The 21,544-nt window shown below is 41.8% G+C and overlaps 1 protein-coding gene across 4 annotated transcripts in view; it reads left to right on the forward strand.

Annotated features, from left to right (window-relative positions):
• The first annotated feature begins 1,409 nt into the window (after positions 1–1,409).
• The window catches only part of LOC115105310 (CAP-Gly domain-containing linker protein 2-like), a 74,754-nt gene continuing 54,619 nt past the window's right edge, over positions 1,410–21,544 (forward strand). For 2 of the 4 annotated variants that reach the window (XM_029627218.2, XM_065007228.1), the window contains exons 1-3: positions 1,415–1,990; positions 7,659–7,878; positions 18,206–18,747. In XM_029627218.2, coding sequence (XP_029483078.1) covers positions 7,755–7,878; positions 18,206–18,747 — 666 coding nt within the window. In that variant the 5' untranslated portion in view covers positions 1,415–1,990; positions 7,659–7,754. Of the gene's footprint in view, positions 1,991–7,658; positions 7,879–18,205; positions 18,748–21,544 lie in introns of all 4 variants that reach the window. The other 2 variants (XM_065007229.1, XM_065007227.1) reach the window with 2 other exon arrangements.

Here is a 21,544-nt window from a genome sequence, read left to right on the forward strand (position 1 = left end):
ACAGGTGGGAAAAAGGGCTGCCTAAGTAGGGTTCCCAATCAGAGACAACGATAGACAGCTGTCCCTGATTGAGAACCATACCCGGCCAAAACAAAGAAATACAAAACATAGAAAAATAAACATAGAATGCCCACCCAAATCACACCCTGACCAAACCAAAATAGAGACATAAAAAGCTCTAAGGTCAGGGCGTGATGATTGTTGAGTGCTTCAAAGGGTATTGATGATGGACGAGTGCACATTTAACTTGAACTTTATTTAATTAGGCAAGTCAGTTAAAGAACAAATGCTTATTTACAATGGCGGCCTACCCCGGCCTAACCGGACGACGCTGGGCCAATTGTGCGCCGCCCTATGGGACTCCCAATCACGACCGGATATGATTCAGCCTGGATTCAAACCAGGGACTGTAGTGTCGCCTCTTGCACTGAGATGCAGTGCCTTAGACCATGGCACCACTCGAGAGCCCACACTAATCACAATGGCACTAAATCACATTCCATTTATAGGTGTAACTGATTGAGAGTTGTTCAAATGTCTCTGCTTAATATACTTTTTCTTTTACCATAAATATTGCAAAATATAAAATAGGGCAAGGCTACTTATAGTTGTCATTTACAAATATCCAGTAGACCTTCTTTTCAATAAGTTTCCCTTATACAGGTCTGTGTATTTAGCCTGTATGGTATTATAACAGTAGGCAGTGTAATTACAATGTTATTATATTGTCCGTTCATTATCTCAATTGTATGTATATTTGGGAACCCTTAAGCGTGAGTTGCAAAAAATGTATATTGTAATTATTGTAAATCGTATTAGGGACAGTGCTATAGCCTATTGCAAAGTGGGATCTAATTTAATGAATTTTCAGGAAGGATAACAATTTCCCAGTGATTCAGCACCAGGTGCACATAAATTCCTGTAAGCAAGTTGAACAGCTGGACCAAAGAATAATCCGGATAAATTATTATAGTCAATCCTACTTTCTCCTACACCTTAAATATACAAAATAGGCAACTATTTATGAATGCCTTCCAAGCCGGCCACAACATTGTTGGCCTTCTTCTATTCACAACTCTCTCAGCAACAGCGTCCACTTCCTTAGCTCTTTGTTTGGTTGAGCCAGCGAAGGGGGAGGCTACAGAGGCGATAAAAGAGGCCGAAAATCCATTGCGCCCCCAAGCGAAACATTGAAAACCTCCTCACCTTCTGTGTTCAGTACGCCACATGTGCGACTGGCTGCGTACTGGTCAACGTTTTTAAGAGTCAATTTATGCTTGATCCGAAAATGTGTTCGGATGCGCCGTATGGATGGTGTGACGCACTCGCGGAGGCCAACTTGAGCTCTGTTCCGCATCACGGTGTGCCTCTCAAATTGTGTAACAATGTGTAGGGCTCCGTATAGCTCCGTATTTACATGATTGGTGGACGGTAGGTGAGAGCGGGAGGTCCTGTATAAACACAAACTCACTTCCTTGACAACATCTCTGCGCTGCTCCGCGAAGCGCAAGAACCATGAATGCCATGACTTCTGTAGAGGCTATCACCGTACGGTAAACGCTGCACGACCAATGCAGACTATAGGTTGACCATACAGCGCCTTTAATAGTCGTGGACGCGGATCGAAGCTGCATGATTGAATGCGAGTTGCTGATGCTGCGTTGCACAACAAAATCGCAAACAAGAAGGGAGACCGAGGACTTAGCATATAGTTACGTTGTTGTTTCTGTTTGCTATGAGAAAACAATCTCATTTTGTTCCTGAGAGTCGCATTTTGAAATTAAACCGGCATCTCAGTCACATGAAATAGCCAAATGCGGCTCGCATCCTATCACACTCTCCCTTTCAGCTCCAGCTCAGCATCCATATTTTTTGTGCATCCCTGTGTTGGTGTATAGGGAGTGGCAACCTTCTGATAAATCAACCGATCAGCGCAACCCTCTCCTCTAGGAAAAACAAATACGTTTATGCGTAAATTGTACATTTAAAGGTAAGCGTTTCTTTCATGCATATTTATCTGGATTTGTTGAGTTGAAGTAGAAATGCACACCACGCTGTAGTTGGTATAACAATAGGTCAATAGGTTGTATGTGATTGGATGCGCATTCTGTTTCCCTATCACAGAAATATCAATTCGCAAAATATAATTGTGTAAACAATGTATCCAACAAGCTTAGCAAAGACAATGTGTCACTCAATAGCCCAATGGTCCTTGATGTTTAGAACATAAAATTGTAATATTGTAGCCAAGCTTAGCCCTACTGCACTGTCATATATATATATATATATATATATATATATACAAAAGTATGTGGACACCCCTTCAAATGAGTGGATTCGGCTATTTCAGTCACACTCGTTGCTGTCAGGTGTATAAAATCGAGCACACAGCCATGCAATCTCCATATATAAACATTGGTAGTAGAATGGCCTTATTGAAGCGCTCAAATCAAATTTAATTGGTCACATACACATGGTTAGCAGATGTTAATGCGAGTGTCGCGAAATGCTTGTGCTTCCAGTTCCGACCATGCAGTAATATCTAACAAGTAATCTAACAATTTCACAACAACTACCTTATACACACAAGTCTAAAGGAATGAATAAGAATATGTACATATAAATATATGGATGAGCGATGGCCGAACGGCATAGGCAAGAAGCAGTAGATGGTATAGAGTACAATATATACATATGAGATGAGTAATATGTAAACATTACATAAAGTTGCATTGTTTAAAGTGACTAGTGATACATTTATTACATCCAATTTTTTATTATTAAAGTGGCTAGAGATTTGAGTCAGGATGTTGGCAGCAGCTACTCAATGTTAGCGATGGCTGTTTAACAGTCTGATGGCCTTAAGATAGAAGCTGGTGGGGTGAACAGGCAGTGACTAGGGTGGTTATTGTCCTTGAAGAGGACAACAATGGAGCAGTTGCCGTACCAGGCGGTGATACAGCCCGACAGGATTCTTTCGAGTGTTTTTGGTGACAAGCCAAATGTCTTCAGCCTCATGACGTTGAAGAAGCGCTGTTGTGCCTTCTCCACCACGCTGTCTGTGTGGGTGGATCATTTCAGTTTGTCCGTGATGTGTACGCCGAGGAACTTAAAACTTTCCACCTTATCCACTACTGTCCCGTCGATGTGGATAGGGGGGTGCTCCCTCTGCTGTTTCCTGAAGTCCACAATCATCTCCTTTGTTTTGTTGACGTTGAGTGTGAGGTTATTTTCCTGACACCACACTCCGAGGGCCCTCACCTCCCCCATGTAGGCTGTCTCGTCGTTGTTGGTAATCAAGCCTACCACTGTAGTGTCGTCTGCAAACTTGATGATTGAGTAGGAGGTGTGCATGGCCACGCAGTCATGGGTGAACAGGGAGTACAGGAGAGGGCTGAGAACGCACCCTTGTGGGGCCCCAGTGTTGAGGATCAGCGGGGTGGAGATGTTGTTTTCTACCCTCACCACCTGGGGGCGTCCCGTCAGAAAGTCCAGGACCCAGTTGCACAGAGCGGGGTTGAGACCCAGGGTCTCGAGTTTAATGACGAGTTTGGAGGGTACTATGGTGTTAAATGATTTGATTTGATTTGAAATGCTGAGCTGTAATCGATGAACAGCATTCTTACATAGGTATACCTCTTGTCCAGATGGGTTAGGGCAGTGTGCAGTGTGATTGCGATTGCATCGTCTGTGGACTTACTGGGGGCGGTAAGCAAATTGGAGTGGGTCTAGGGTGTCGGGTAGGGTGGAGGTGATGTGATCCTTAACTAGTTTCTCAAAGCACTTCATGATGACGGAAGTGAGTGCTACGGGGCGATAGTCGTTTATCTCATTTACCTTAGCTTTCTTGGGAACAGGAACAATGGTGGCTATCTTGAAGCATGTGGGAACAAAAGACTGGGATAGGGATTGATTGAATATGTCCGTAAACACACCAGCCAGCTGGTCTGCGCATGCTCTGAGGTAGCGGCTAGGGATGCCGTCTGGGCCGGCAGCCTTGCGAGGGTTAACACGTTTAAATGTTTTACTCATGTTGGCTGCAGTGAAGGGGGGCCCACAGGGTTTGGTAGCAGGCTGTGTCCGTGCCACTGTATTGTCCTCAAAGCGAGCAAAGAAGATTTTTAGTTTGTCTGGGAGCAAGACATCGGTGTCCTTGACAGGGCTGGTTTTCTTTTTGTAATCCGTGATTGACTGTAGACCTTGCCACATACGTCTCGTGTCTGAGCCGTTGAATTGCGACTCTGCTTTGTCTCTACACTGACGCTTAGCTTGTTTGATTGCCATGCAGAGAGAATAGCTACACTGTTTGTATTCGGTCATGTTTCCGGTCACCTTGCCATGATTAAAAGCAGTGGTTTGCGCTTTCAGTTTTGCGCGAATGCTGCCATCAATCCACGGTTTCTGGTTGGGGAAGGTTTTAATAGTCACCTTGGGTACAACATCACCGATGCACTTGTTCACCGAATCAGCGTATACATCAATGTTGTATACATCTGATGCTATCTGGGAACATATCCCAGTCCACGTGATCGAAGCAATCTTGAAGCATGGAGTCAAATTCGTCGGACCAGCATTGAACAGACCTGAGCACGGGCGTTTCCTGTTTTAGTTTCTGTCCATAGACTGGGAGCAACAAAATGGAGTCATGGTCAGATTTGCCAAAAGGTGGGCGAGGGAGGGCTTTGTATGTGTTGCGGAAGTTAGAGTAGCAATGATCCAGAATTTTTCCAGCCCGGGTCGCGCATTCGATATGCTGATGAAATTTAGGGAGCCTTGTTTTCAGATTAGCCTTGTTCAAATCCCCAGCTACAATAAATGCATCCTCAGGATATGTGGTTTCCAGTTTACATAGAGTCCAATGAAGATCTTTCAGGGCCGTCGAGGTGTCTGCTTGGGGGGGATATACACGCCTGTGATTATAATCGAAGAGAATTCTCTTGCTAGATAATGTGATCGGCATTTGTTTGTAAGGAATTCTAGGTCAGGTGAACAAAAGGACTTGAGTAACTGTATGTTGTTATGATCACACCACAACTCGTTAATCATAAGGCATACACCCCTGCCCTTCTTCTTACCAGAGAGATGTTTGTTTCTGTCGGCGCGATGCGTGAAGAAACCGGGTGGCTGTACCAACTCTGATAACGTATCCCGAGTGAGCATTGTTTCCGTGAAACAGAGAATGTTACAATCTCTGATGTCTCTCTGGAAGGCAACCCTTGCTCGAATTTCGTCTACCTTGTTGTCAAGAGACTGGACATTGGCGAGTAGTATACTCGGGAGCGGTGAGGGATGTGCCCGTCTACGGAGCCTGAAAAGAAGACCACTCCATCTGCCCCTTTTGTGGCGCTGTTGTTTTGGGTCATCTACTGGGATCCGATCCATTGTCCTGGATGGTGGTCCAAACAGAGGATCCGCTTCGGGAAAGTAATTTTCCTGGTTGTAATGTTGGTAAGTTGACGTTGCTCTTCTATCCAATAGTTCTTCCCGGCTGTATGTAATAAGACTTAAGATCTCCTTGGGGTAACAGTGTAAGAAATAATTCATAAAAAAACAAAATACTGCATAGTTTCATAAGAACGCAAAGCGAGATGACCATCTCTAGTGGCTTTCAACGTGGCACCGTCATAGGATGCTACCTTTCCGACAAGTCAGTTCATCAAATTTCTGCTAGATCTTCCCCGGTCAACTGTGCTGTTATTGTGAAGTGGAAACGGTCAGCACAAAGTGGTAGGCCACACCAGCTCACAGAATGGAATGACAAGCGCTGAAGCGTGTTGCGGGTAAAAATAGTCTATCCCCAGTTACAACACTCACTACCGAGTTCCAAACTGCCTCTGGAAGCAACGTCAGCACAAGAACTGTCCTTCGGGAGCTTCATGAAATTAGTTGACATGGCTGAGCAGCCGCACACAAGCCTAACATCACCATGTGCAATGCCAAGTGTTGGCTGAAGTGGTGTAAAGCTCGCCACCATTAGACTCTGGAGCAGTGGAAACGCGTTCTCAGGATCACACTTCACCATATGGTAATCACACTTCGCCATATGGCAGCCCGACGGACGAATCTGGTTTTGGCGGATGCCAGGAGCACGCTACTTGCCCGAATGCATAGTGCCAACTGTAAAGTTTGGTAGAGGAGGGAATAAAGGTCTGAGGCTGTTTTTCATGGTTCGGGCTAGGCCCCTTAGTTTCGGTAATGGGAAATCTTAATGCTACAGCATACAATGACATTCTAGACGATTCTGTGCTTCGAACTTTGTGGCAAAAGTTTGGGGAAGGCCCGTTCCTGTTTCAGCATGACAATGCCCCCATGGACAAAGCGAAGTCTATACAGAAATGGTTTGTCAAGATCATTGTGGAAGAATTTGACTGGCCTGCACAGAGCCCTGACCTCAACCCCATCAAACACCATTGTGATGAATTGGGACTGCGAGCCAGGCCTAATCGCCCAACGTCAGTGCCCGACCTCACTAATGCTCTTGTGACTTAATGGAAGCAAATCCCCTCAGCAATGTTCCAACATCTAGTGGATAGCTTTCTCAGAAGAGTGGAATCTGTTATAGCAGCAAAGGGGGACTAACTCCATATTAATGCCCATGATTTTGGAATGAGATGCTTGACGAGCATGTGTCCACATACTTTTGGTCATGTAGTGTATATAGGCTACAAAGTTGCTACTTTGTATTGTCAAGAATATAGCCCCCTAGCAGAGCTGTCATAAAACTGCCCGAGGAAATATTCTGAAAGCATATACAGGACTATTGCATAAAATAACCTACGAAATGATGTTGATACATGAGTCGACTGAATGGTGCTGATGATACTGTAAAAGCATCTTTGTATTTTGTCAGTCGTCTTATCTCGAAACCTGCATAAGTGCGACGTGGCGCTAGAACAGTGATGTAACGCTGTCATGAATTGCATATTATGGTTGGAGAGATGTTGTCTTGTAGGCCATGCATGCAATTGGGAATACAGCTGATCAGATCTCAGAGTGTGTGGGCAGGGCCTAGTGCAATGAAGTCCTCTCATAGACATGTGATGCTATGGCACTGGCATAAGGCCACCCCCCTAACCCTAACAGAAGTCTAATAACTACTATTATAACCACAATTCTATAAATAGCCCTAGTATATTCATTTGGAATGAATGCACAACCAAAAACAAGACCAAATGTCTCTTTTTCTGTCAGTGAATATTCTTGAAATACACATTTTAGCATTGAGGCCAAACAGGAAGCTCTTTTTGTGAAAGTGAACACATCTAAGTCCCTGTGCATTAATTCACCAACAACACACTTGAAACTATACATTTAACTTAGTAAGGCCCATTGGCCAGAGTTCAGGAGAATCAACAACGATGATTAATAACCCAAATCAGAAATAGAGCCTATTGTTTTCTTATCTATAGTTCATTTTTTATCAAATTGAAAAGGAACCACTCAATTATTTAAATGTGTAGGCCTTTACAGTAGTACAGTATAGGCTATACTTGCTACACCTTGACATGGCTTAAGTTTTAAAATGGCTGGAGTTCTCAACAAGAAACCCAGCTAGCACAGAACGTTCCTGTAATGTTTCTATGAACCAAATTGTCCTTTACAGATGGATAATGCTAGCGTCGTCACTAATACACTGATGCTTCCACTCATTTCCACAGCTAAAATGGAGAGAGATTGCCACCATTCCGATTTCTAGTGCCTCAAACCGAAAGCCTTGATAGGGACTTTCTCATCCCTGCACATCTCCCCTGTACATGATGAACATGCTGAAGTCCAGTGGACTGAAGATCCCTGGCAGGGGCCCAAAGCACTCCCCTGGCCCCGTGGGACGAACCTCTGCTGGGGGATCTGCTTCCGGCACTGTGGGCCATAAAGACAGTAAGTCACTTCTTCACACTTCAAGACCTCGAGACTCTCAGAGAGCGGATTTCCTATTGCTTAGTTATTTATTTTACTAGGCAAGTCAGTTAGGAACAAATTCTTATTTTCAATGACAGCCTAGGAACAGTGGGTTAACTGCCTGTTCAGGGGCAGAACAACAGATTTGTACCTTGTCAGCTCAGGGATTTGAACTTGCAACCTTTCAGTAACTAGTCCAACGCTCTAACCACTAGGCTACCCTGCCGCCCCAGTTAGCCTATCAATCATTGTGGCATTTCATCATTGGAAGTGACCAGCGATTCCTTGATTGTTGTAATTGATTGTTTGTTGTCAGGTCCCTGAGTTTTTCCTGGTCAGCTCATGTTGTCAGAAAAAAATCAGGGCACTAGGTACAGTATTATGCTTTAGGTCAGAGTTTAACATGTTTTATTGGTTACTGTAGCCCCAATCACATTTTCCTTTGTCCGAAGTACCCCTTCATGTGCAACTGATCATTAGGCCTGTGTTCTTATGAGTCTTCTCAAGTACCCCTTGTGGATATGCTAGGTACCCTTAGGGGTATTGGCACCCCAGGTTGAGAATAACTGTTGTAGGTGACTTTGTTGTGATTCACGGAGATTACATCTTAGTACTAAACCATATTTGTCTACCACCATGACAAATCCGAAACCTCTCCATCTACCCAGGTGTTGACAGTGTGCAAAGCCAACAGAAATAGGACACTTACGTTATTCCCGGTTTTAGATCACATAACAAGCCCAGACCCTAGGCAGGATGATGTTTATTGTCATGAGTCTTGTCCTGGGCAGAACTGAGCAATTTCCCCTTAAATAGGCCAGCTGTAAAGTCAAAATTGTCTATGTTGTAAAAATCAGCCGTTTAAAAAAAGAAGAAGCTTTTTAGACTTATTTTAAGGTTAGGGTTAGCAGTGTGGTTAAGGTTAGGGTTAGGTTTACAGTTAGATTTTATGGACTTTGTGGCTGTGCGAGCTACTGACCACTCTACAGAACTGCCTCTAGAACAAGAGTCATGACGAAAAACGCTAACCTGTGACCCTAACGCCACAGATGCGTGTGTAACACTGGCACAGCTTTCTGCAAAATTACAGCTAGACTCTGCCTCCGAGCTGCACTCGGCTGATATTAGCCTACAGGAGGCCAAACACTGTCTGGGGGAGTCTGGGCTGCTTCTGCTGTCTTGTTATTTGCATTAGCCTGTATGGGAGAGTTCAATCAGAGGCAGCCGTGTCATGGTTTAAGTTGACGGTGGAATGTTGTGAGCAAAGGAAAGGAAAGAGAAAAACACAGGAAGTACAGTCGTGGGTAAATGAGAATCATGCATAGCAGTAATGCCTTTGAGAGTGCAGATGTTTTTTATTTCTTTTTTGTTCCTCCTTCAAAAGGACTATTTTGCAGTGCAGTGCATGTAGTGTATGTTGTAAGTATAACTACCAATAGATGATGCATAATTACCTATCAATAGATAGTTATTTTAAGAGATGTAGGACTAACATTGTTTCAAATTACTAATAGTGTTATTTGAATTCCTTCTCAATTATCCAAATTCACAAAGTCGTGTGAATTATCTTAGTTATTGAATGTTGGTAAAATGCCTCTCTCCATGCACAGTTTTGTAACACAATATGAATATATCTTGTAAGCAATATTAACAATGCTTTATTTATGTAAAAAGGAAGTATATTTAATCGGTAGAGGTAGGACTTCGTATATCGGCCTACTTCAAGGCCCTCTCAGTTACCAGAACAAACAAAACAATGCCACTGAATTATCTTATTTATTGAATGTCCCCATTTCTCAAGCCCCCTTACGGAGGAGGCCCCCTTACGCATGCATCCATAAGCCAACATTATAACATCTACAACCATGGCTCCACAGCAAAAAAAAATCCAAACTTAGTCTCAATAATATTTTTCTAGATCAGGGTCATTTCAGGAACAGCTGGTAGTCATAGTAATTGACCTAATCCTTCTAATTGACTGTCATCCTTTCCCACATCAGTGTTCATCAACTGCCTGCCTGCAGTGCACACAGAGAATCAGGTTAGGGCTATTGTGTGAATAGCTGTTTGGTCATCAAATTTCCATTTGTGTACTAATAGCCCTGCTCTAATTTCCTTTTTAGTTCAAGATCATTGCCATTTTTTTCTGTCGTTGATTGGTGATATAATACATTACATACTCTTCCCTTTTAGATCCAATTGATTTGATAATAAGTAGGCAGGCCTAGATAATTTCCTCTTGTTGTCCTGTCTGTTCATCCTCCTTGGATTTCAATACCAAAAGGCTACTTTTTCCATTTAGAAATGTATTGTGATTATATATAATGGTGCACCAACATACAGTTGAAGTTGGAAGTTCACATACACCTTAGCCAAATACATTTAAACTCAGTTTTTCACAATTCCTGACATTTAATCATAGTAAAAATTCCCTGTCTTAGGTCAGTTAGGATCACTACTTTATTTTAAGAATGTGAAATGTCAGAATAATAGTAGAGTTAATTATTTATTTCAGCTTTTATTTCTTTCATCACACTCCCAGTGGGTCAGAAGTTTACATACACTCAATTAGTATTTGGTAGCATTGCCTTTACATTGTTTAACTTGGGTCAAACAGTTTGGATAGCCTTCCACAAGCTTCCCACAATATGTTGGGTGAATTTTGGCCCATTCCTCATGACAGAGCTGGTGTAACTGAGTCAGGTTTGTAGGCCTCCTTGCTCACACATGCTTTTTCAGTTCTGCCCACACATTTTCTATAAGACTGAGGTCAGGGCTTTGTGATGGCCACTCCAATACCTTGACTCTGTTGTCCTTAAGCCATTTTGCCACAACTTTGGAAGTATGCTTGGGGTCATTGTCCATTTGGAAGACCCATTTGCGACCAAGCTTTAACTTCCTGACTGATGTCTTGAGGTGTTGCTTCAATATATCCACATAATTTTCCTACCTCATGATGCCATCTATTTTGTGAAGTGCACCGGTCCCTCCTGCAGCAAAGCACCCCCACAATATGATGCTGCCACCCCCGTGCTTCATGGTTGGGATGGTGTTCTTCGGCTTGCAAGCCTCCCCCTTTTTCCTCCAAACATAACGATAGTGATTATGGCCAAACAGTTCTATTTTTGTTTCATCAGACCAGAGGACATTTCTCCAAAAAGCACGATATTTGTCCCCATGTGCACCAGCAAACCGTAGTCTGGCTTTTTTATGGAGGTTTTGGAGCGGTGGCTTCTTCCTTGCTGAGCGGCCTTTCAGGTTATGTCGACATAGGACTAATTTGACTGTTTCCTCCAGCATCTTCACAAGGTCCTTTGCTGTTCTGGAATTGATTTGCACTTTTCACACCAAAGTACGTTAATCTCTAGGAGACAGAACAAATCTCCTTCCAGAGCAGTATGACAGCTGCGTGGTCCCATGGTGTTCATAATTGCGTACTATTGTTTGTACAGATGAACGTGGTACCTTCAGGCGTTTGGAAATTGCTCCCAAGGAAAGACCAGACTAGTGGAGGTCTACAACCTTTTTCTGAGATCTTGGCTGATTTCTTTTGATTTTCCCACTGTTGTCAAGCAAAGAGGCACTGAGTTTGAAGGTAGGCCTTGAAATACATCCACAGGTACACCTCCAATTGACTCAAATGATGTCAATTAGCCTATCAGAAGCTTCTAATGCCATGACATCATTTTCTGGAATTTTCCAAGCTGTTTATTAAAGGCACAGTCAACTTAGTGTATGTAAACTTCTGACCCACTGGAATTGTGATACAGTAAATTATAAGTGAAATAATCTGTCTGTAAACAATTGTTGGAAAAATGACTTGTTTCATGCACAAAGTAGATGTCCTAAACGACTTGCCAAAACTATAGTTTGTTAACAAGAAATTTGTGGAGTGGTTTAAAAACAAGTTTTAATGACTCCAACCTAAGTGTACTGTATGTAAACTTCCTACTTCAACTGTATTAGGGACAACACATCTGGGTTGTGGTAAATTCAATTTAAATTCAGTCAATTCAGGAAGTAGACTGAAATTCCAATTCAAAAATGTTCTTAAAAGCTAGGTTTCCATACAATTGGTGACAGCTTTTTATAGGAATATTCTAAAATCTGCATAAAAACTATATGCGCATTTTCCCACCAGACATGTGTTTCCATCAAAGCGAAATTTGTGCCCACTCTGGTCTTGGCAAGTGCAGTCTAGCCAACAACTCGCAGATACAGTGCGGGTAGGATACCTACATGATGAGATTATGGATAAGAGCGAGATTCTTTTTATTTGTCAAACGGCAGCCAAGCATCTATCATCATGTCACCAGAATAAGACCCTCAATATTTATTGGAAAGCAGCATCAAGCTCATAACCTTGCACTTTCACCACCCTTTCAAGTTCATCATTACTTATTTTACTGCATGCTTTCCCGAGTCGTAGTGGGAGGACCACACAACATATCATTGTGCCACCCTCAAGTTTACTTCAATATGATGGTTATACTATAAATATTTGCACATGAAGGCGTTTCCACCTCCATTTCTTGCATAATATATTTAACAGAAACAAAAAAGATACCTAATTGTCTAGTGTATTTTGTTTTGTCGACATTTGGAATGTTTACAGACAAATTTGCTCTTTCCAACATGCATGTCGTGACATTTTACATCCAACGTGTACTTTACAGGATGGAATCTTGGTTATAGAGAAGCATTTAGGAGAATTTCCTTGAAAATTAAATTGACCAAATTGAAATGGAATGACCCAACCCTGCTAAAAATATTTTGTCAATCTCATAAAAGCTTACATGGTATTACCTCATAACTGCTCCCAATGGTTCTATCTTTGGAGGTCATGTCCTTGTAACTGTCGAAACAAAGAATCATAACAGAGAGAAAGGTGTTTAGGTATCGCCCCTAAAAGCGTAGTCCTAGTCTCTCCTCTCACTGTCCTTAAAATCAGCCCCACAATCGTGAATGCTACACATTAGCTATAGTATTTGTATGAGGAATAAACATCAGTTTATTATTAGGGAAGCCAAAGAAATGTTCAACTTCACTTATTGGACTTAAGTCTCTCTGAAAGCTTTCAGTTCTCAGTCAGAGAGAGAGAAAGAGAGAGATGAAGAGAAAGAGGCAGAGAGAGAGAGGGAAAGAGCAAGGGGAGAGAGAGTGAGTGTGAGGGAGGGAGGGAGAGGGAGGGGGTTTTCTAAGGAGTTGTGGTGGGGTGATTGTGTAGGGCTGGTTTGAATAGTTGGATTCAGATGGTGGTGGGAGGTGGCTAGGCACAATAGTGAAAGTGAGGCCTGTGTTCTTGCTCTTCCTCCTGCCCGCCTCATTTTCCCCTCGATCTTCCGTTGCCCCGGCAACCCAGCCACTTGGACTAGCACTGCGCCTGTCTTTTTTTGGTGCATGCTTGTTTGTCTGGTGGGACTTGTAGAGGGAGAAGGGGGTGGGTAGGGTTCTTCTCTGTGTTGGCCCAGTGATGTGGCACAGGGCCATGGTGTTGACAAAGCTCACACATGTGATACACACAACATGCACAAGCAGGGGCATGCTCACACACCCATACCCCCTGCTACTGCACATGATATTACATACAGCACCTGCTACTGCACACACTTTATTACTTCACACATACACACATACACATTCACACCAACACAAACATACTGCATAGTACACACACATTACCTACGCAAGCACAACACACATGTCCTCATTGTCATGTGGCCGATGTGCAAAGCTTTGTTTGGTAAAAAAAAATATCTGTTTTGGAGGTATAATAACTTGAAATATGAAGGGTACAAGTGACTTTCATCATGTCATTATAAATCACTTTATTTGGGGTTAAAATGAAATTTTCATGTACACTAGCAACTGAAAATCGTAGGCTATGCCCTTTTCTATAAGAGTCCCAAATATAGTGGAAGTTCAGATTTAATAGGCCTTTTCAAACACATTAGTTATGGCCAGAAAGAGTAGCTGTTGGAAGCAGGGGCAGTGTCCCAAATGGCTCCAAATTCCCAAAATAGTGCACTACTTTTGACCAGACCCTATGGGTCCTTGTCAAAAGTAGCACTGCACTACATAGGGAATAGGTTGCCATTTGGGACGTAGGCAGAGTTTCATCCAGCATATTCTAGTCTTTGTCAAGAAAGACTAGAGTTTATCAGTGCTGCTTGAATCTCCACACAAGCTAGATACTGACGTTTTTCCTACTTAGGTACCTGCTGAAACACCCATTACGCTTAAACGTGTGTATTTTGTGTTGGCATCAAAATACAGTTGCCTTAATGACATTGTTTGATTTTGTTTTGTTTATTGTACGACATTATTGTATTCTGTAACCCATCAAGATTTACGTTATAATCACTCTTCATTCATGCAATTACAGTGTATGGATTTCTAATGAATTAACGTAAAACACATTGTACAAAACAAAATGTATTCTAAGTGGTGAATGTTACATTCCTGCGGGGGAACATACACTACAGTGCCTTCAGAAAGTATTCACACCCCTTAGCTTTTTACACATTTGACAAAATACTCTAATGTCAAAGTGGAAGAAACATTGTAAAAAAATAAATTTAAAAAATACTAATATCTTGATGACATAAGTATTCAACCCCCTGAGTCAATACATGTTATAATCACCAATGGCAGCGATTACAGCTGTGAGTCTTTCTGTGTCAGTCTCTTAAGAGCTTTGCACACCTGGGTTGTACAATATTTGCACGTTATTATTTTTTAACTCTTCAAGATCTGTCAACTTGGTTGTTGATCATTGCTAGACAGCCATTTTCAAGTATTGCCATAGATTTTCAAGCCAATTTAAGTCCAAACTGTAACTAGGCCACTCAGAAACATTCAATGTTGTCTTTGTAAGCAACTTCAGTGTATATTTAGCCTTGTGTTTTAGGTTATTGTCTTGCTGAAAGGTGAATTTGTCTCCCAGTGTCTGTTGGAAAGCAGATTGAACCAGGTTTTTCTCTAGGATTTGCTTGTGCTTGGCTTTATTCTGTTTTGTTTTTTTGTGATTTAAAAAAAAACTCCCTAGTCCTTGCCGATGACAAGCATACCCATAACATGATGCAGCCACCACCATGCTTGAAAATATGAAGTGGTACTCAGTGATGTGTTGTGTTGGATATGCCACTATCAAAACACTTTGTATTCAGGACATAAAGTGCATTTCTTTGCATAATGTTTTGCAGTTTTACTTTAGTGCCTTATTCCAAACAGGATGCATGTTTTGGAATATTTAGGTTAGTATTGTGAAGTAACTACAATGTTGGTCCATCCTCTGTTTTCTATCATAGTAACTGTTTTTTGAGCAGTGTCCTTCCTCTCCGGCAGCTGAGTTAGGAAGGACACCTGTATCTTTGTAGTGACTCCGAGTATTGATACACAATCCAAAGTGTAATTAATAACTTCACCATGCTCAAAGGGAATTTCAATGTCTGCTTTAAAATGTTTTACCCATGTACCAATAGATGCATTGGAAATCCTCCCTGGTCTTTGTGGTTGAATCTGTGTTTGAAATACACATCTCGACTGAGGGACCTTACAGCTAATCATATGTGTGGGGTACAGAGATGAGGTAGTCATTCAAAATCATGTTAAACATTATTATTGCACTATTGTCCATGCAACTTATGTCCATGCAACTTATTATGTGACTTGTTAACTTCTTGCGTCGAGCCATCCCGGATCCGGGATAATGACTACAGCCTCAATTCCATTACCATAACGCAACGTTAACTATTCATGAAAATCGCAAATGAAATGAAATAAATCTGCTAGCTCTCAAGCTTAGCCTTTTGTTAACAACACTGTCATCTCAGATTTTCAAAACATGCTCCTCAACCATAGCAAAACAAGCATTTGTGTAACAGTATTGATAGCTAGCGTAGCATTTAGCGTTAGCATTCAGCAGGCAACATTTTCACAAAAAACAGAAAAGCATTCAAATAAAATCATTTACCTTTGAAGAACTTCGGATGTTTTAAATAAGGAGACTCTCAGTTAGATAGCAAATGTTCAGTTTTTCCTGAAAGATTATTTGTTTAGGAGAAATCACTCCTTTTGTTCATCACGTTTAGCTACGAAAAAAAACCTGTATCCAGGAGTGTAAATCTATTCGCAAGCTCATTAGCATAACACAACGTTAACTATTCATGAAAATCGCAAATGAAATGAAATAAATCTGCTAGCTCTCAAGCTTAGCCTTTTGTTAACAACACTGTCATCTCAGATTTTCAAAATATGCTTCTCAACCATAGCAAAACAAGCATTTGTGTAACAGTATTGATAGCTAGCGTAGCATTTAGCATTAGCATTCAGCAGGCAACATTTTCACAAAAACAAGAAAAGCATTCAAATAAAATAATTTACCTTTGAAGAACTTCGGATGTTTTCAATGAGGAAACTCTCAGTTAGATAGCAAATGTTCAGTTTGTCCAAAAATATTCTTTGTATAGGAGAAATCGCTCCGTTTGGTACATCACGTTTGGCTACCAAAAAAACCCGAAAATTAAGTCATCAAAACGCCGAACTTTTTTTCCAAATTAACTCCATAATATCGACTGAAACATGGCAAATGTTGTTTAGAATCAATCCTCAAGGTGTTTTTCACATATCTCTTCGATGATATATCGTTCGTGGAAGTGTGCTTTCTCCTCTGAATCCCATGGGAAAATGCCTGCAGCTGAAGATTACGCACCAATTTAGACAAAGGACACCGGGCGGACACCTGGTAAATGTAGTCTCTTATGGCCAATCTTCCAATGATATGCCTACAAATACGTCACAATGCTGCAGACACCTTGGGGAAACGACAGAAAGGGCAGGCTCATTCCTGGCGCATTCACAGCCATATAAGGAGACAATGGAAAACAGAGCCTCAAAAATTCTGCTCATTTCCTGTTTGAAGTTTCATCTTGGTTTCGCCTGTAGCATCAGTTCTGTGGCACTCACAGATAATATCTTTGCATTTTTGGAAACGTCAGTCAATTATATGCATAGTCGAGCATCCTTTTGTGACAAAATATTGCGCTTAAAACGGGCATGTTTTTTTATCCAATAATGAAATAGCGCCCCCATAGGTTCAAGAGGTTAAGCACATTTTTACTCCTGAACTTATTTAGGCTTGCCATAACAAAGGGGTTGAATAATTATTTACTTAAAACATTTCAGATTTATTAATTGGTAAAAATGTATAAAAACATAGATCCCACTTTGACATTATGGGTTATTGTGTGTAGGCCAGTAACACAAAATTGAAATGTAATAACTTTAAATTCAGGCAATAACACAACAAAATGTGGAAAAAGTCAAGGGGTGTTAATACTTTCTGAAGGCACTGTACCTCCATAAATGCCATTGTAAGACCCCATTAAGTTTCAAAACTGAATTATCATGCTAAAACCCACATTCTTTTGTTCAATGTAGTACCCATTTTGCAACCAAGTCTATCGGTCTCACAACATATGGGAGCAATTGAGGCATACAAACAGCCATTGGGCCCCCTCCCCCACTGTTTGGGTTTCAGAGAGACAGTCCTGGCACCAACCACATACACACACACACAGCTTAGCTTCCTTGCTACAGTTAACAGCTTGTGTCTCTCTCACCAGAATGGATAGTGCTCGTCTAAACATCATGTGTCAAACAGCAAAGCACCGGTCAAGTCATCATTACATGAGAGATAATCTCACAGACAGTTTTCACTAGGAAGTAGAGTAATGGCTAACCTCACATAAACACCGTTTTGTGATGTAATATGACGAAATTGGATAAATAGATGCTTGAGTGACTGGATTTTGAATGCATTGTTTTCTCTTTATTCAACGTGCCCGCCACCCACCCGCTCTTCATCCATTCAATATTTCATGACCCTAAACCCGTCAAACCCACGCATCACTATTATAGATCTTCTACATTTGTATTATGACTGAATTCCTTATTTCAGCAGTTTGTGTCTATGCATGAGAAAACTGGACTGTAACCTGCATACAACACAATATATTAATCCTATAGACAAGCAACATTGTTTAGTTGATTATTTTTCACATTATTTGTTTGTAGACCTGTATGTATCGCCTTTTCTCTCCCCTCTTCAGCACTTTTGTTCCTATGGCATACACTGCTCTTCATCATTGTAATTAAAGCCATACTGTAGATCAATGTCCATTTGAATGAATATAGGAATGATCTGATTGTAACCTATACTCTGTCTACAATAGTAATGAATGTAAATAGGAATTCCATGATTGTAGCCTACATGATCTCATACTCTCTCTCTCTACCTCCATAGACTCCCCACACAAGCAGACCTCCCCACTCCCCAGCAGCAATGCCTCGGAGAAGTCGTGCTCCAAAACATCCGAGGTAGGGGACGATGTCCTGGGGGACTACGTAGTTGGCGAACGTGTCTGGGTCAACGGGGTCAAACCGGGCGTCATCGCCTACCTGGGCGAGACCCAGTTCGCCCCGGGACAGTGGGCTGGGGTGGTCCTCAACGACCTGTTGGGCAAAAATGACGGCTCTGTGGGCGGCGTGCGCTACTTTGAGTGCCAGCCACACCAGGGCATCTTCACGCGCCCCTCCAAGCTCACCAGGCAACCGGTGGGCGAAGGGAGCGAAGGCCACTCTGCTGATTCCCTGACGGCTCAGAACCTGACGCTCCATGGCGTCAACGGGGCTTCGCCCGCTGGTCAGCGCGTGGTTATGCCACTCAGGGAAGGCATGCTCAACAGTTCGGTGAAGACGGGTAACGAGTCAGGTTCCAACATGTCCGATAGCGGCTCGGTCAAGAAAGGCGGGGATAAGGACCTTCGAGTGGGAGACCGCGTGCTGGTGAGTCCATGTCCACACACACACACACACAGTGTTGGGTTACCAGTATGGTTCAGACATAGTTTCTAAGTCAAGTATACTGAACACAAATATAAACGGAACATGTACATGTTTGTTACCATGTTTGATGAACTGAAATAAAATATCCCAGAAATATTCCATATGCAAAAATAGCTAATTTTTCTCAAATTGTGTGTCTGAGACCAGCCACCTGGACAGCTGATGAAACTGCGGGTTTGTACAACTGAAGAATTTCTGCACAAACTTTCAGAAACCGTCTCAGGGATGCTCATTTGCATCCTAGTCGTCTTCACCAGGGTCTTGATCTGACTGCAGTTTGGCGTCGTAACCAACTTCAGTGGGAAAATGCTCAGCTTTGATGGCCACTGGCATGCTTGAGAAGTGTGCTCTTCACAGATGAATCCCGGTTTCAACTGTACCGGACAGATGGCGTTGTGTGGGAAAGCAGTTTGCTAATGTTAACGTTGTGAACAGAGTACCCCATTGTGGAGGTGGGGATATGATATGGACAGGCAAAAGCCACGGACAATGAACACAATTGCATTTTATCGATGGCAATTTGAATGCACAAAGATACAGTGACGAGATCCTGAGGCCCATTGTTGTACCATTCATCCGCCAAGCCATCACTTCATGTGTGACCGACCACCTTGATTCGGTGGTATGTAGCAAAATTTGATTTATTTTTATTTTTTACATTGGATAAAAACAGAGACATAAAGCTACAACATGGTATATCATTCACTACATTTGAGAAATCATGGAAAGGTAATTCTGCTTTGAAAGTTGATAAACTTGTAAACTCACTTTTGAGAAAATGGACTTTGAATGTTTGATACCTACTGGAGAGCTCTTCTTTGTCTACACCCATTCAGCATTGTTCACACCCTCTTAAGCTTGAGCCCCCACCCAAAACTCTTACCATTTTACTCACCCTAGCAGAGATGGTTAGGCTGTTTTCATGTTATCTAGAGCGTTGGTGACTGCAACTGTGCTGCTGGCAACAATTGAATTATGCTTTTTTTGCCAACGTTTACTGACATGGCCATATTCAACTGGTGTTGTGCATTCGTAAATTCAACAGTTATTCTACGCTCTGGTACTCTCAGACGAGAGTGCTCTGAAATCGGAGTAGATGGCCAGACGGAATTTACGAATACACCCGAAATGGTTACTTGCATAGTGGAGTCTTTTGTTAAGACATGTAGCTAGTTAGCTAAACAATGAACCATAATCAAAACTTATGACGTTACTACCCTGCATGAATCTGTAGGTAGCTAACCAGCGTCTATCAACAGTTGTCATAGTGACATTCTATTCAAATGGATACTTGCATAGTGGAGTCTTTTGTTAAGACATGTAGCTAGCCAGCTAAACAATGAACCAGAATCACAACTCATGACATTACTACCCTGTATGAATCTGCAGCTAGCTAACCAATATCTGAAAATGTAGCTAGCCAGACTATCTTACCGTATACATCATGGATGGACGCATCTCCTGTCGGATGCCATGGTTTGGTTGCTCATAGTTTGAAGATGTAATCCAGAGACAGGTGTTTTCTACATCTCTTTAGCTATCCTACTTGAATTCCATTGATTTCAAAACTCTGTTCTCCAGAAGGTGGAGAGCCACACTTATGCAGTTTTACTATGCAATACATTTTTCAAAAATACGCATTAGACAGGATTACCTAGACATACTTTCCAGCTCAAATACACAGAAGCGTACTATATGGCAGACTGATCCAAACTCATCTTTGGCATGTCCAGCCCACTCATTATCTCAGCCATTCATGGTTAGCGGGAAGGTTGCTCCCTTTTTCCATGGCTAAACCAACTAGGCTCATAATTTAACAATTTTATGTGTATTCACAGATGGCATACAAGTTTGCTATTAAGGCACATGAAAGTTCACATGTTCGAGAAGGGATTTCTGCCCCAAAAAACGCGTTTTGATTTAAAAAAATGTTTTACTTTCAAATGGCTCTCCTGTGAAGTAGTGACCCGCGACATACGCCTAGTTTCCTGAAACGGGTCACATGTTTCAGCAAGATAATGCACAGCCCCATGTCGCAAGGATCTGTAGACAATTCCCATTTCTTCCATGGCTTGTATACTCATCAGACATGTCACCCATTGAGCATGTTTGTGATGCTCTGGATCGACATGTACTACAGCTTGTTCCAGTTCCCACTAATATCCAGGAGTGGGACAACATTCCACAGGCCACAATCAACAGCCTGATAAGCTCAATGCGAAGGAGATGCATCGCGCTGCATGAGGCAAATGGTGGTCACACTGGACAATGACTGGAGTCAAATGAAATCCATAGATTAGGGCCCAATGAAAACATTTCAATTGACTAATTTCCTTATATGAACTGTAACTCAGTAAAATCTTTGAAATGGTTGCAAGTTGCATTTACATTTTTGTTCACATTCTGCAACTTTCATACCCACATAGTATCAAGACAAAAACACTCTTGAAAAAACAATGTGTAAATGTTTTTCACTGTGTGGAAACAATGATGGAAAATTATGTTGTTGACATGAAGAGCACGTTTGCTTTGACCCTTGCTCCACAAAAACAATGACAAAACATTATGAAAGTTCAATCTTAACTTATTATGATTTACGATTATGATTATGATTTACCTGTCATGTTCTGACCTTAGTTCCTTTGTTATGTCTTTGTTTTAGTATGGTCAGGGCGTGAGTTGGGTGGGTTGTCTATGTTCGTTTTTCTATAATTTGGGATTTCTGTGTTCGGCCTAG

The sequence above is a fragment of the Oncorhynchus nerka genome, linkage group LG22, assembly GCF_034236695.1.
Source record: "Oncorhynchus nerka isolate Pitt River linkage group LG22, Oner_Uvic_2.0, whole genome shotgun sequence".
Classification (NCBI taxonomy): Eukaryota; Metazoa; Chordata; class Actinopteri; order Salmoniformes; family Salmonidae; genus Oncorhynchus; species Oncorhynchus nerka.